This window comes from Dipodomys spectabilis, unplaced genomic scaffold (assembly GCF_019054845.1).
Source record: "Dipodomys spectabilis isolate Male_0828 unplaced genomic scaffold, ASM1905484v1 ptg000061l, whole genome shotgun sequence".
In the NCBI taxonomy this organism is placed as follows: domain Eukaryota; kingdom Metazoa; phylum Chordata; class Mammalia; order Rodentia; family Heteromyidae; genus Dipodomys; species Dipodomys spectabilis.
In genome coordinates this window covers 1,162,803-1,179,049 of record NW_024870738.1, presented here as the reverse complement: position 1 = coordinate 1,179,049, position 16,247 = coordinate 1,162,803, and the positions used below count along the sequence as shown (strand labels likewise).

The window sequence follows — 16,247 nt, the reverse complement described above, 5'->3', positions numbered from 1 at the left end:
GAAAAGCATAAAATAGAGGAAGTGAGTGAGTGAGTATCTTGGATGTCTTCATGGGGATTTCTGGAAAGAAGAGTGGGAAAGCCATGTTAGAAGAAGAAAAAAGGCAACATGTAGGAAACATTAGACTACTACATGTGACTTTAACCTGAGGCTTCATTATCTCACAGAGTAAAGAAGTCTCAAGGGGAACAGTGCTAGCAAATCAATAGCACTTTGTTCTCTCTGCCCAGCCATCTTGAGCTGCAAAATGGTTACAATGTTGGTAGCATCTCCCATGACCATCTTACAACTGACAGAAAGCTATTTCCAAGACGGGCATCAGTGACTCAGACCTGTGACCCTAACTCCTCAAGAGGCTAAGGTGCAGAAGGCCATTGTTTGAAGCCAGCCCTGGCAGAAAAATCTGCTAGACTCCATCTCTAAAATAACTAGCAAAAATCTGGGGTTTGAAGGTCTGGCTCAAGAGGTAGAGCACCAGATGAATATGCGAGATGAGAAAGTGCAAGGCCATAAGTTCAAACCCCAATATCATGGGGAAGATTTCTTCTCATTATAATACGAAGGAAATCCTTTTCAATAACTTCCCACAAGGCCTTCCTTGGAATGCCTGTCAGGATTGCTATATCAGTTCCAGATCAACCCATCAGATAATTCCCTGAAGGCAGGAACCCAGCCTCCTAATGATGTAACTAGCAGGAAGACTCAAAGTCTGAAGGAAGTGAGAGGGAGAAACTACACAGTCTGGCTTGACGACCATGGCAGTTGAAGGGGCTGTGAGGATTATAGGCTGTAACTCTAGAAATTCACAGGGAAGAACAGAGGCATGGTAAGAGAAAATTCCCATGACACTGTTCACCAAAAAACAAAGGGGAAGAAAGAGTGATTTTCTTTTGACTAATGGATACAAAGACAGAGATGACTGTTAGACAAGAAAAAAGATTGATTGAGCAAGTCAGGCATGCTTGTAATCTGAGCGCTGGAAAGGCTGAGGTCGGAGGATGGTGAATTCAAAGCCACCCTGATCTATAGAACTAGTTCAATCCAACCTGAGCAGCACAGTGAGCCCGAGCCTCAAAAGTCAAAACACTGGGTGCCGGTGGCTCACGCCTGTAATCCTAGCTACTCAGGAGGCTGAGATCTGAGGATTATGGTTCAAAGCCAGCCCCGGCAGGAAAGTCCGTGAGATGCTTATCTCCAATTAACCACTAGAAAACCAGAAGTGGCACCGTGGCTCAAGTGGTAGAGCACTGGCTGTGAGCTGAAGAGCTGAGGGACAGCGCCCAGGCCCAGAGTTCAAGCCCACGACTGGCCACAAAAAAAAAAATCAAAACACTTGAAAATGACTTTTGTCCATTCCATATTATCTACTTTTGTTGTTTTTCCATTTAATTCTTTAATGTATTTTATCTAATTGTAATAAAACTTTTTACTACCAACCTTCTTTGAATGGATAGATTTTTCCCGGTAGCTTTTTGATCCTCCTAACACTTTCATTACGGAAAATGGGACAGATTTTCAGGTGTGGATACAGCTTCCTAAAGATAATTGCTGTCTCTGTTTACATACATTTGTGTCAGGACCCCAAATGGAGCTCAAGGGCTGTGAACACCATTAAACATCTTTTGAAAGCATCCTAACACCTGAAACAATGCAAACGTGAACAACCTTCCTGGATTATTTCTTCCTTACTTCAGTTGCAGTTTGCTATCAGCTCATTTGCTTGGCTTCTTGGTTCTTGATTATACATCTAACTTAATCAAAAATGGATGTTCATTCAATTAAGCTGGGCTGTAATTTAAATTGTTTTATTAAATGATAGGCAATGAAATGTGCAGTTGTAGAAAAAGATTAGAGAAGTCCAGGCATTGTTTCAAATCCCCTACCTAAAGCTCTCACTGGGCACCACTTAATAAACCATTCTTTATGGGAAAATGTACTTTTATCATATGAATTTTAGATTTCTTATATCATTTTGTAACAAAGGTAAAATGCGAATTAAATTAATGAATTCTATGCACTATAATTAGTTTTGTATAATACATAGGAAAGTGATGTTAGCTCTTTCTTTAATACATGGACCTACATTTTTTTACTATCTTTTACTTTATATAGAATGTCTCCAGGCCAAAATGGTATAGATCTTTTAAAAAAGAAATTGTAGCCGGACGCTGGTGGCTCACACCTATAATCCTAGCTACTCAGGAGGCTGAGATCTGAGGATCACGGTTCAAAGCCAGCCCAGGCAGGAGAGTCTATAAGACTCTGATCTCCAATTAAGCACCAAAAAAAGCCAGAACTGGAACTGTGAACCACATGGTAGAGTGTTAGCATTCAGCACAAAATCTCAGGGACAGGGCCCAGACCCTCATTTCAAGCCCCAGAACCAGAAAAGGCAAGCAAGCAAGAAAGCAAGCAAGCAAGACACTATAACAAACTATTTTTAAGAAAGAAACTATAGATTTATAGCTCCAACTTTTTATTTGCATTTGTTACCAAATAAAAGTCACATTGCCAACATAAACTCCAGCAATTACAACTGCTTGGCAGTCAAGATCAGTTAAATGGCTGGGTGCCGGTGGCTCACACCTGTAGTTCTAGCTACTCAAGAGGCTGAGATCTGAGAATCATGGTTAAAAGTCAGCCTGAGCAGGAAAGTCTGTGAGATTCATCTCCAATTATCAACCAGAAAACTGGACCTTGTGGTTCAAAGTGGTAGAGCACTAGCCTAGAGCAAAAGAGCTCAGGGATAGCAGCACCCAGGCTCAGTTCAAGCCCCATGACCAAAAAGAAAAGGATTAGTTAAATGATTAAAAACTCTAAAACGCAGAATAATTTATAACATATTAATGGAAAGATATTTTAAAATACTGTTGCTTACTGTAATCTATTCTAATAATGCATGTTATTTTTCTAATCACTCAAGTTGACAATTTGTCATTACATATACCACATGGTCTCAAAGAATTAATATTTTGATACTCAAAGCACTTCAAATGACAAGCACTCTTTTCTAGGTCATAGAGCAAAAAATGTATTACATGTCTAAGCATAGCAAATTTTCAATTAAAATAACTGCACAAAAATGCAAGCATTTTTCCTTATTTGATCATGGATGTTTCTTTTAAAAATGAATTCAATATATACATTTTTGTTTATCCTCTGCCATTGTTTGTGGGTTTATTTTTAATATGTTTTTTATTGTAGAAATACTGTACAGAGGGGTTACAGTTACATGAGTAAGCTAATGAGTACATTTCTATCGAGCATTGTTACTTCCTCCTTTGTTTTTCCGCTACCATGCCTTCCTTCCCCAGCTCCCCAACTCCTCCCTCCCCCATCACCAAGTTGTAAAGTTCGTTTTCAACATAGTGTCTTGTACATCTCATTGTTACAATGGGTCAATCTGTATTGTGGGTTTATTTTTGTTTTGGGGTGTGTGTGTGTGTGTGTGTGTGTGTGTGTGTGTGTGTGTGTGTGGCTAGGATGAAACTTTGGGTTTTACACATGCTTAGCAAGCATTCTACCACTGAGCTACATCCCTAGCATTAAACTTTTACTTTTTGCTTTTGACACAAAAAGCTTGCTATGTAATAGCTCAAGCTAGTTTCAAACTTATGATCCTCCTACCTTAGTTCCTACATGCTGGGTTTAATAGGTATGAACCACCATATACATCTAGTGTTATTTTTTTTTTGGCCAGTCGTGGGGCCTGAACTCTGGGCCTAGGCGCTGTCCCTCAGCTCTTCAGCTCAAGGCTAGTGTTCTACCACTTGAGCCACAGCAGTACTTCCAGGTTTTTCTGCTTATGTGGTACTGAGGAATCAAACCCAGGGCCTCATGCATGCAAGGCAAGCACTCTAACACTGAGCCACCTTCCTAGCCCCACATCTAGTGTTTGTTTTTTAAGAAGTATTTTCTCTCTTTTTATTTTCATCCTTAGGTATTACCTGTTCTACCATAACTGATATAATAGCATATGTCTGTTGGGTCTTGATGCTTACAAAATGTAGTAAAGCCAGGAACTGGTGGCTCCTGCCTATAATCCTGGCTATTCAAGAAGCTGAGATCTGAGGATTACAGTTCAAAGCCAACCCACACAGGAAAAGTCATTGAGATTCTTATCTCCAATTAACCACCAAAAATGCTGGGAATAGGGCTTTGTCTCATGTGGTAGAGAACTAAGAGCAGTAGCCTTGAGCCAAAAAGCTCAGAGACATGACTAGGCTCTGAGTTCAAGCCCCAGAACTGGCACCAAAGGATTTTTCCATTTAACAAAGCAGCTTATAAATATAATGCATCTTGATTAATGTCCTCCCTTTAATGTTCTCACCCATCCCTCTCTATCCCACCCCTTCCCTCATCTTAATTTGGCAGGATATATATTGAATTATTGACTTCATTTGTCTACCCTGTTCTGCCTCATCCCACCTTACCCCTTTCAAGTACTGTAGCCTCGTGTTTATTTTCTTGAACTTTGCCTTTGCTTTTCTAAGGAATTACACTATTTGAGTTCTCCCTTGAATCTACCATATTTCAGTTAATACATTTGTATAGACATGTCTCTCTGGGCCTGATTTACTTCACTTAATTTTTTTTGAGATTTTTTTTATTGTGAAAATGCCATACAGAGGGGTTACAATTACATGGGCAAGATCATGAGTACATTTCTTATCAAGCATTGTAGCCTCCTCCTTTGTTTCCCCTTCCCATCCCATCCTCCTCCCCCCCCACCAAAGTTGTAAAGTTCGTTTTCGAAATATGACTTGTACATCTCATTGTTGCAATGGGTCCAACTGTATCCCTATTTAAATGATTTGTTTTTTCCCTTCCCCTCCACAAATTATACCAATATCAAATACAGTGAAAGCAGGGGTTATACCGTGGGGGAGGGACATACAAAGAAACAAAAATTCATAAATAAATATGTTAGAAACAATAACAAGAAAGAAAAAACCACTTGTGTCCTTATCTTGGGGTTCATTTCACCTAACATCAACTTATCTGACCTTTTCTGCTTGTCTCAGACATATACTAGTTATTGCAAATAAGGGAAATCATGGGACCTATGTTTCTTTGGGCCTGGCTTACTTCACTTAATATAATTTTGTCGAAGTCTTTCCATTTCCTAACAAATGGGGCAATGCCATTCTTTTTGATGGAGGCATAGAATTCCATTGTGTATATATGCCACATTTTCTTGATCCATTCATCTACTGAGGGGCATCTAGTACCAGGATTCTTGTCTGTTGTTGTTAGTTGAATCCCAGCATCTATGGTCTGACACTTAGTAGACCTTCATCAAATATCTATGCAATGAGTGAAAGGAATAGAGGTGGTACAAAGCTGGGAAGCACAGTGGTACTGAGGGAGAAAGTCTGTGGGAATGACTGCCAGGAGAAAAAAATGGGAAATACACACCAAGGAAGGCAAGCTAGTATCTTGATCAGAACATTCTGATGACTATGTGAAGTACTTTGATGCACAGCTTAAGGAAACTGTGCACAAGTTAGCAAGCTGTTACATTTAGGGCCCACAAGATATGTATGTAATCTATAAACTCGAACTATCTGAAGGAATTTCAGGGCCCATCTTGCTGAAGAATTGAAACTCCAATGTGGTGACAAGCAGAAGTTAACACCATTCCTAAATGCCATCAAGAGACTACTTCTTTCTCTCTTGTTCCGTTTCTTATTCTCCTCAATTGCCAGTGAACTTCTCAGGTCCCGTATGGTTATTGACCCTGTATTTTCTGTCTTAGAAGCCACAAAGAAGTTCTCACATGCTGCCCTTGCCTGTAATGGTGTCACATGCCCCTTCTCAGTCAACTATGGTGGTCTGGGAATGGAAAGATTAGTTGACTTAGATTAGGATGAACACTTCACTTTGGAGTAATGTGTTGGGCAGCATTTGGTTCTCCAGAGGGAACTTAGGGTATAATTTTTATAAGAAAAGGGACATAGGAGCTGGTAATGGTCAACAGATGACCACTACAAAGGGGTGGTGAAGGCTTGAACTTAGGTCATTGTAGTTGGCATGGAAAGAGGAGGAAAGCAGAAACAGAGATGAAATCAAATAGACCTTCTGACTCTGAATGGGGAGGGGTATAAGACACTGAGAGGGTAGAACACAGCTCTGAGAGTATGAGCTTAAGCAACTAGGGTTTGGCAGTATCATTAATGAAGATTCAGGATGAAGTAGGAGGAACAGATTTATGAGAGAAGGAAAGCATTTTCTTGCTTTCTCAACCCTGCTTGTATTAATAAGATTGTTTCCAGCTTCTCGGAGCTCAAGAACAATTGAATTCTGCAAGAGGCAGAGGCAAATTCTTCCACCAACCACTTATTCTCAGAAGACATGTCCTTGTGGTTTTTCAAAAATCTTCTCTCTGAGCCTCTGTGTGAGAAAATGAGGACATTTATTTTCTCTCAATAATTTGAGTTTCCTCCAGTTGAACTAGCAGCATCTATGGAATAGAAAAGTGCCAGCCAGAGCTGTGTTGAACTCACATTCAGTTGAATCTTCCTTTGTAGAACATTTTCCACACAAATGACAGGGTCATCTTCTAATACACTGCAAATTCAGCTCAGAGAAACATCAGGTGTTTGTCCATGGAGTCCTAGTGGATGTCTGGGCAATAACCAAGTGAGATGTATTTAATTGTTGATTGACTAAGGGACAAGGAAGGAGGGAAGGCGGGCACAGCAAAGACATTCAGAAGGAGCACCAGATTTATTTAGTACTATTGACCAAGTACATCCTACATTCTCAACACAAAATGTCACTGACTCACCATTACCACTCTTTATGTTGAATATTACTGTTCCTTCCAAATGAGGACATCAAAACTTGGAAAGGTCTTTGTGAATGTTCTTGTTGAAGGTCCTCTAGCTAATAAGTTGTGGAGCTAGAACTGGAGCGCTTTGTTTCAAAGACGTGCCTCTTAATAAACAAATCATATATTCCAGAACTGCTCAAGACGGTCATAGCTTCTGCCTGTTGCCATGGCATACTCAAAATATGAGCTCCAGAAAGTATTTTCATTTAGACAATAAAGTATGGACACTTTTCTTCTTAACCATGATATTTTACTACCACAAAGCCCAGAAAAATCAAGTCTGAGCAACAGCAGCACTCAAGTGACTGATTAGGTTGTCACCTCCAGGCATGTGAGTGAAGACATTTACATTGAAACAGAATATTATAAAAGTATATAATCATCCAGTTTGTCTTAAGAATTCAATGAGCTGTATACATGAATGTAGGTCTTATGACTTTTCCTAAATTTGTATGAGCATTTATTAACATACAAACAGTGTGATGTTTTCATATATGTGTTTAATATATGTTGATCAAATTCATCCTATTACATTTTCTTATCCCTCCTCCTTTTAAAAATAATTTGTGTTAATGGGTTTTTTATTATTGTATTTTTTGTGCCTGTCCTGGGGCTTGAACTTGACTCATGTGCAGTGTCCCTGAGCTTTTTTGCTCAAGGCTCTACCATTTGAGCCACAGTTCCACTTCTGGCTTTTGGTGATTAATTAGAATTTCATCGACTTTCCTGCCCCAGCTGGCTTTGAATCATGATCATTGCTTCTTAGCCTTCCGAGTAGCTAGGATTACAGGTGTTAGCCACTGGCACCCTGATCATGATTCTGTTTTCATGCATGCATATAAGCTACTTCCAGCATATTCATCATCCTTTTTCTTTCCCCTCTTCCCACTGGTTTCCTCCTCCCAAACAATCCCCATTTTACATTCATACCTTTCCATTTGGTCTATATTTTACATATGAGAGAGAGCATGTGACATTTGTCTTTCTTAGTCTGGTTTATTTTTCAGAACATGATGACCTCCAGTCCCATGGATTTTCCTGCAAATGGCATCATTCTGTTCTTCTTTATTGCTGAATAATATTGTAGTGTGTACATGTCCACCACTTTATCTGCTAATCTGTTGATGCGCACCTAAGCTGATTGCATAGTTTTCCTATTGCAAATAGTGCTGCCAGAAACATGGATATGCAGTGTATCTATTGTGTGATGCCTTACATGCCTTCAGATTAAAGCTATGTTTTCAACGATCAGAAAGCTGCCAACGCCATGGCTTTGCATCTTTCTACAATGGTTTTATTTATATCTCTACATTTGGCTCCTCCAGGTTCCCCCGGATCTCCAGAACGAGGTTCTGATCAGCCTGTTAGAGACAGATCCTGATGTCGTGGACTATTTACTCAGAAGGAAAGCTTCCCAATCATCGTGAGTATGCCAGTTTTCCGTTCTCTAAAGCCACACTGGGGATTTTTATTTCCATTTCTAAAGAAACAGCAATGTTTACATAATCTCATGTACAGTGACTGAAATGGAATTTTGGCAACTTTCTGACAATTCTAATCACTCCACCTAACCAGAAAATTCTTCGGTCTTACCAATCCACTTATCAAATTAGAAACCACTTTACAAGACTTTTCTGGTCCATTTTCAGCTTTCTCTAGCACCTGGAGATCGTTTTGACTGTATTTTCTGGGGAGAAATCACTAAAATACTAGTAAGAAGCTTGTGGACAGTGATACACATAAGTGATTCTGCTTCTAAAATAATAATAATGGTTCTTAGTGGTCAGTGAGGCTGCACCTGGAGGCGTCTATTTGTGCAGCTTTCCCAGTGGGAGCGATGCATTAGCAAACCACAGCATAGGCCTTCACTGATGCCTTAGAGCCCATTGGAAATCAGAGGTGTGTATATTCTCCCATTCATTTTTTGTAGCTACTTTTCATTTTTCTCTTCTCCCTCCCTCTCTCCTGTCTCTCTCTTTTGTTGTGGAGCTTGAACTCGGGGCCTTAGCACTATCCCTGAGCTTTTGGGCTCAACGCTAGTGTTCTACCACTTTGTTCCACAGCTCCACTTCCAGTTTTTGAGTGATTAATTGGAGATAAGATTCTCATAGACTTTCATGCCTGGGCTGGCTTCGAACCATGTTCCTCATGTCTCAGCCTCCTGAGTAGCTAGGATTACAGGTGTGAGCCACCAGCACCCAGCTGTAGCTACTATTCTTTTCATGGAAATGCACACTGATGACCACATCCATGCAAATTTGCAATGAAAAAAAAAATATGAACCATTCTATAGGCTACGGTTTGCTGCCATTTTGCCCCTACAGTAGCATGAATTTTTCATTAGTCTGATTTTATGGTCAATCATAATGGTTATTACAGTCACATTGTATGGAACTTTTGGCTCTGTGTGTGTGTGTGTGTGTGTGTGCGCGCGCGCGCGCACGCATGCACGTGTGCGCACATGCGGGCACACACACACACACACACACACACACACACACACACACACACACGTGCATGCACACCAATACTGGGGCATGAACTCTGGACCAGGTTACTGTCCCTTAGCTTTTTGGCTCAAGGCTGGTACTCTTACCACTTGAGCCACAACTCCACTTCCAGCTATTTGCTGGAGATAAGAGTGTTGTGAACTTTCCTACCTACGCTGGCTTTGAACTGCAATCCTCAGATCTCAGCCTCCTGAGTAACTAGGATTATAGGCATGAGTCACTAGTGCCCAATCTACTTTCTAAGTAATATATACAATAATGACATGTCTTATTTGATTATATCTTCGAATGACAACCCATGGCAGGATGCCTTTAGCTCATGCTTGTAATCCTAGCTACTCCAGGAGACGAGGCTAGGAGGATTTGGGGTGAAAAAGTCTGCCAGACTTCATCTCCAATTAACCATCAAAATGCTAGGCTAACAGCATGATTTAAGTGGTAGAGTGCCAGCCATGAGCAAGCAAGCCAAGCAAGTTGAAGACCCTGAGTTCAAACCCAGTACTGGCACACACAAAAAAGATATGATGACATATGTTAATTTATTCATACATACTTATGTCAAATAAAATTAAACTACTTAAGAGAAATTTAGTGAAAAGACATTTGACATTGTTCAATCCCATCTCAAGTCATATTAATAACCCTGCTTCATTCAGCCTGGCTTCATTTCCATCTGAGCAGGGAAGACCTTGTAAACTGGATCAACCTTTCAGACATACTTTAAAAAATCCAAGTCAGCCAGGCACAATAGTTGATGCCTATATCCTAGCTAGTACTGAGGCTGAGTTAGTTCAAGACCAGCCTAGGAAGAAAAGTTCACAAGACCCCCTTCTCAACTAAGAGCTGGACATGGTGATTCATGCCTGTCATCCTAGCTACAACAGGAAGTCTAAATAAGCAATTATGGCCCGTGTACGATCCTAGGCATGAAGTAAGACATTATAAATCACCAGTGCAAACAAATGGCTAGAGGCTCAGAGGTAAGAGTGCCTGTCTGCTGAGCATGAGACTCTGAGTTCAAGTGCCATGTCATCTGGGGGCTACCCTTTGAGGAAGCTAGCAAACCTATACCTCCAAAACTGCTGCTCTTTAACTGGCAAAATTGTTCCTTTTCCATAGTATTATTAAATAGGTACATGCCATACTTTAAAAAACCATGGGTAGAAATTATCTTTTTGGTGGTTTTAAAGTATACTGTTGGCATATAAATGCCAACACCAAAAGGTGAAGCTTTCTCTGCTCTTAGGAAAAGGAAGAAGCACACATATTAAGCCCACATTAAGCTGTAAAATTGTACAACCTCTTTTATCTCCTATCTCTATAAAGATAGGAATTAGAACTGTACGTCTAAGAGAGGGAGCATGAGAGCAAGCTTTTAGGTAAACGTCAGGACTTGAAGGATATAAAGACATGCTCCCAGGAGCTCGGTGGGTGTCTAAGATGACTTAATAAAAATATTTGGCAAGATTGAGTGAGACAGGATGAAAAGAAAATGGTCTGGGGTTGATTATTTTCTAGGTGTAAGACAAAGAATAGTCCATATGATGGCCATGATGCCATACACACATACATTCATGAAAAAATATTTATTTCTATGGTCTTTTGAGGGCCAAGAGTCCTAGACCTCAAGCTATATGTGGTCTCTTTGTGTTAAATAATCCTGCCCATACGGTGCACCAGCAGATTTTTTTTTTTGGCCAGTCATGGGCTTGAACTCAGGGCCTGGGTGCTGTCTTTGAGCTCTTTTTGCTCAAGGCACTCTACCACTTTGAGCCACAGTGCCACTTCTGGTCTTCTGTGACTAACTGGAGACAAACATCTCAAGGACTTTCCAGGCTGGCTTTGAACTGTGACCCTCAGATCTCAGCTTGCTGAGTAGCTAGGATTACAGGCATGAGCCACTAGCCCCCAGCACCAATAGGTGTTAGTAACCTGTTCCTCCTAAATTAGTAAAACTGGGGAGGAAGCCTCAGAATTTGCATTTCTAACATGCCCCCAGACGATACTGGTGTCACTTATCCATGATCCACATTTTATATAGAGAAAACTTGGAAATATTGAAACACTTTCTTGCCTTTAAGTGCTTTCAGACCTGTAGATGAAGACCAACAAAGGTTCCATAATAGAAGGTGTGTTGATGAATATGTCACAGAGTTTGAGATGTCAGGTGCTACACCAGCAATTCTCAGACTTCACTGGCCATTTGAATCACCCTAGGAACTTACAAAATAACTAGAAAACTGCACTCATTCCTTAGAGATTCTGGTTCCTTTGTTCTGAGTTGCTGTCTGAACACTGGATATTATTGCTGTGTTTTATTTGGGGTTTTGGTAATACTAGGATGTGAACCAGGGGCTTCTTGCTGCCTAGGAAAGCATTCAACCATTGCATCCATAATGTCACTATTTTTCCCATTTTCAGTGTGTTTTTCCAATAGTCTTGCACATTTAGCTGGGCCAGTCTCAGATCATGATCCTCTGCCTACCACTCCTGTGAATATAAGTGTGTATTCCTGGGAATACAAGTGTGTACCACTGTGCCCATCCCCTGAACACTGACTGAGCTTTTAAATATTTTCTCACCTGAATTCAAATGAGCAGCCAAAGCTGAGAACCTTTGTCCAAGATCCCTCACAGTGGATACTATGTATTCACAGTCACATGGGACTTCAAAGGTTGTCTTTGTGTTTGCAAAGGAAGGGAAGCAGTATTCCAGATCATTGATCCAATTGGGAGTTTGAAGAAAAGGAAGGGGTAGAGCTTGGTATAATGACTTACACTTGTAATGTCAACAACTGAGGAGGCATTGATAGGGAGGATCATAGTTTGAGGACAGCCTGGGCAAAATTCTGTGAGATCTCATTTCAAAAATTAAAGGAAGTGGTATGTGCCTGTCATCCCAGCTATATAAGAAGTGTAAATAGGAGGATCTCAGTCCAGATCTGACCAGGCAAAACTCAAGACTCTGTTCAAAAAAATATATGAAAACAGCTGGGTGCCAGTGGCTCACATCTATAATCCTAGCTACTCAGAAGGCTGACATATGAAGCTCAAGGTTCAAAGCCAGCATGGACAGACAAAACTTCAAGACTTTTACCTCTAATTAACCAAAAAAAGGCCAGAACTAGAGGTGTAGTTCACGTGATAAAACATCAACCTTGAGTGAAAATGGTAAGCAAAAGTTTGCAGTCCTGACTTCAAACTCCAGTACTGCCAAAAATAAATTTTAAACGTTAAAGATAGATGACCTGCAGTGTCAGGGATGACTTCTGAGAAAAGGAAGGATTGGCAGTGAACTTGGAAGCCAAGAAAGGATGTAATTAGGCCTGAGTGTTACCAGAGATGATAGCCTCAGAGCCTGGCCATAGCAAGGTACATGTTCTCACAACAGGGAATATGTTAGCTGTCTGGGGACACAAGGAAGCCTTCTTATTTAGATTCCCTTAAGTAGCAGGCTGAGGATTGCACTTAGCTAAAAAAGTAGTCATGAAGGGTTATAATGACAACAGATTATTGTAATCAGAGAGTATTGTGATGGAAAATCATAGTACCTCAAACTGACACCTAGTTTTAGCTCCACTAGGCTATCAGTTACCCATCTGCAACCCATGCTTGTGTAGTGTAACAAACTTCAAGTTTACAAACTTAGAGTTTAGAGCCAGATTTCCTACATCCAAATTCCATCTCTCTTGCTATTAATTTTGTGGTCTTAGGAAATTCATTAATGTCTTGGGCTCAATTTCTTCATCTATAAATCAAAGACAAAAAGTAGCAGCAGCTTTATTTAGAGCATTATTGTATCTCATTTAGAATAAATGCTTAATAAATGGTAGGGATGTGCCAAGGGCATGCAGGTGGCTCACACCTGTAATCCTAGCTACTCAGGAGGCTGAGATCTGAGGAGTACATTTCAAAGGCACCCAGGTCAGGAAAGTCCTTGAGACTCTTATCTTTGATTAACCACCAAAAAACCAGAAATGAAGCTGTGGATCAAGGGGCAGAGTGTTAGCCTGAAGGGAAAAAAAAGCTCAGGGATAGTTCCCAGGCCCTGAGTTCAATCTCCAAGGACTGGCACGCTCGCGCATGTGTGCATGCGTGCACGTTCCCCCCACCCCCACCCCCACACAGAATTACTGGCAGGTTACTTTAGAACTACTAACCAAAGACTTGAGTACCAATTTATGCTATCTCAGTGTTCATGAAATATCAACCAAGTTGGCATTATCCACAGGGGAGAATGCAACTATTTTAAGTCAAGTGTAAAAGCAAAACCCTTATTCACTATAGACACTTTGACTTTTCCCCTGAAGCTTCTGTTTCACACACACACACACACACACACACACCCCTGTTCACATACCTAAATAAAGCTTTACATTCCTGTGAGACCAAGTGGAAACTACACAAGATGTAATTTGGAGAGGAAAAGAAACAACTTTTCAGAAGAGTGCAAAACCAAGAACAAGAAACTATTTCTTATTATTTCTCTTTGGAAAGTGATATTTGGGAACTTGTTTTGTTTTGATTTGGGTTTTCTCTTCTTTATGCAACACCAGAATTGGAAGGGGGGGTGAAAGGAGGATTGATCTTTCTTTTTTCTTGTGCTTATCTACTTAAATTTTGCCTTCAGCCAAAATGCAATGCCAAGGGGAGATTAAAAGAGATTTTTTTTAATTATGGAAGATCTCAGACTTACAGTTTTTTAAGTAATCGTCTGGTATATTTATTAGAATTATATGCTCTTTTCTTCAAAGGTACTTATACTAGACACTCCTATCTTTCATTCAGGGATAGAAGGAAAGAGGGGAGGAGGTTAATCAAATAGGATAAAGTAGACTGAATGTGGCCATTGACTACAGAATCAAAACGTTATGGAAGGGCTAGAACTGAGGGGTGAGCAAGGGAGACACTAGTCACCAAATTTAAGGGGGTACTAAATACTCCATCAGCAACATTAACTATAATGTATTTTATAAAGTGAAATTATGTGCAGAATAGCAACATTTTTGTTAAGAAATAACATGCAAAAGAACACAGGGACAAAATATCGAAAGAGATGCAGGGTCTCAAACAGGAGGTGCATGCAAAAATAGAGGCAGTACACACCTCACTGAGAGGTGAGATTAGTACAAAAATAAAGGTAGTACACACCTCACTAAGAGGTGAGATTACTACTTTGAGAACCAACATCAAATCAATAAATGAGTCCATTTCCTCCATGCAAACCACAATGGAAGCCATAGTTAACAGAGTGAACAAAATGGAATTTAGAATGTCAGATACAGAAGACAGAATATACCAACTGGACCAAAAAATCACAGATATGGAAAAATCACTTAAATTATGCCAAAGGGAAATCCAAGAGCAAGCAGATAGTGCCAAGAAATTTAACCTTCGTATAATTGGAGTGGATGAAGGTGAGGAATATCAAAGCAAGGGAATACAACACCTATTCAACAAGATTATCAGTGAAAATTTCCCCCATCTTAAAAAAGATCATCTTACCTACATAACAGAAGCATATAGAACACCTAACAAGCAGGATCCCAGGAGAAACACTTCTAGACATAGTAAAAATGATAGGCCTGAATAATAAGGAAACAATCTTGCATGCAGCAAAAAATGAAGAAGGAGCTATACTATAATGGAAAAAAATTAGAATCACTGCAGATCTTTCCACACAGACACTGAATGCAAGAAAAGTCTGGGAAAGTACCATACGAGCCCTGAGAACCAATAGCTGCCAACCCAGACTGATATACCTGGTAAAGCTAGCATTCACATTCGATGGAGAGCTGAAAATTTATAATAGTAAAGAAAAACTAAATGAATTCATAAACAATAAGCCAGCATTACAAAGAATACTAAGAGGGGGAACACAACCTGAAGAAAGCAACCAAGAACAGGGACCCACACCAGACAGGTATTAATAGAAGGCTAACTTAGTAAGCACAGGAGGAAAGGAAAGAAGAAAAACTTAGGAAAACAGGGAATGAGAGGGATCACAATGCATCTCTCCATACTATCCCTAAATATTAACAGTCTTAATTCACCCATCAAAAGAAAAAGAACTGCAGATTGGATCAGAAAACATGACCCATCCATCTATTGCCTTCAGGAGACCCACCTCTCAGCCAAACATACAAACAAACTCAGAGTGAAGGGTTGGAAAAGGATCTACCAATCAAATGTCCCTAGTAAGAAAGCAGGAGTAGCTATCCTGATATCTGACAAAATAAACTTTTCATTAAAATCAATACAAAAAGACAAGGAAGGACACTACATTTTAATACAGGGAACAATCCAAGAGGAGGATATTACCATTATCAACTTATACTCCCCAAACTTTGAAGCACCCAAATATGTTAAGCAAATACTCTCAAACTTACAGAATAAAATAGATCCCAATATGATAATACTAGGAGACTTTAAAACCCCACTCTCACCAAAGGACAGGTCTACCAACCAGAGGATTGGCAAAGAAGCGACCAAATTAAGTGAGGCCATACCTCAAGAGGAACTAACTGACATCTACTGAGTTTTTCATCCTAAAACAACACAGTACACAGTCTTCTCAGCAGATCATGGAACTTTCTCCAAAATAGACCATATCAATAGTTCATGCAAGGTACTTAAGCAAATACAAAGAGATTGACATAATCCCCTGTATCCTATCTGACCACAGTGGAATCAAGCTTGTTCTCAATAACAAAGCATACTGCAGAAATTACTCAAAGACATGGAAATTGAACAACACACTTCTAAGCAACACCTGGGTAACTGAAGAAATTAGAAAAGAAATTAAAAAGTTCATACAGTTCATTGAAAATGAAGACACATCACAAAGAAACTTGTGGGACACAGCAAAAGCAGTCCTGAGGGGCAAATTTATCACCCTCAGTG

At 40.0% G+C, this 16,247-nt stretch overlaps 1 protein-coding gene across 2 annotated transcripts in view; it reads left to right on the top strand.

Annotated features, from left to right (window-relative positions):
• Window positions 1–16,247, top strand: part of Arhgap6 (Rho GTPase activating protein 6) — a 434,012-nt gene that overhangs the window by 402,694 nt on the left and 15,071 nt on the right. For both annotated transcript variants that reach the window (XM_042680437.1, XM_042680438.1), the window contains exon 10: window positions 8,161–8,258. In XM_042680437.1, coding sequence (XP_042536371.1) covers window positions 8,161–8,258 — 98 coding nt within the window. The remainder of the gene's footprint in view (window positions 1–8,160; window positions 8,259–16,247) is intronic.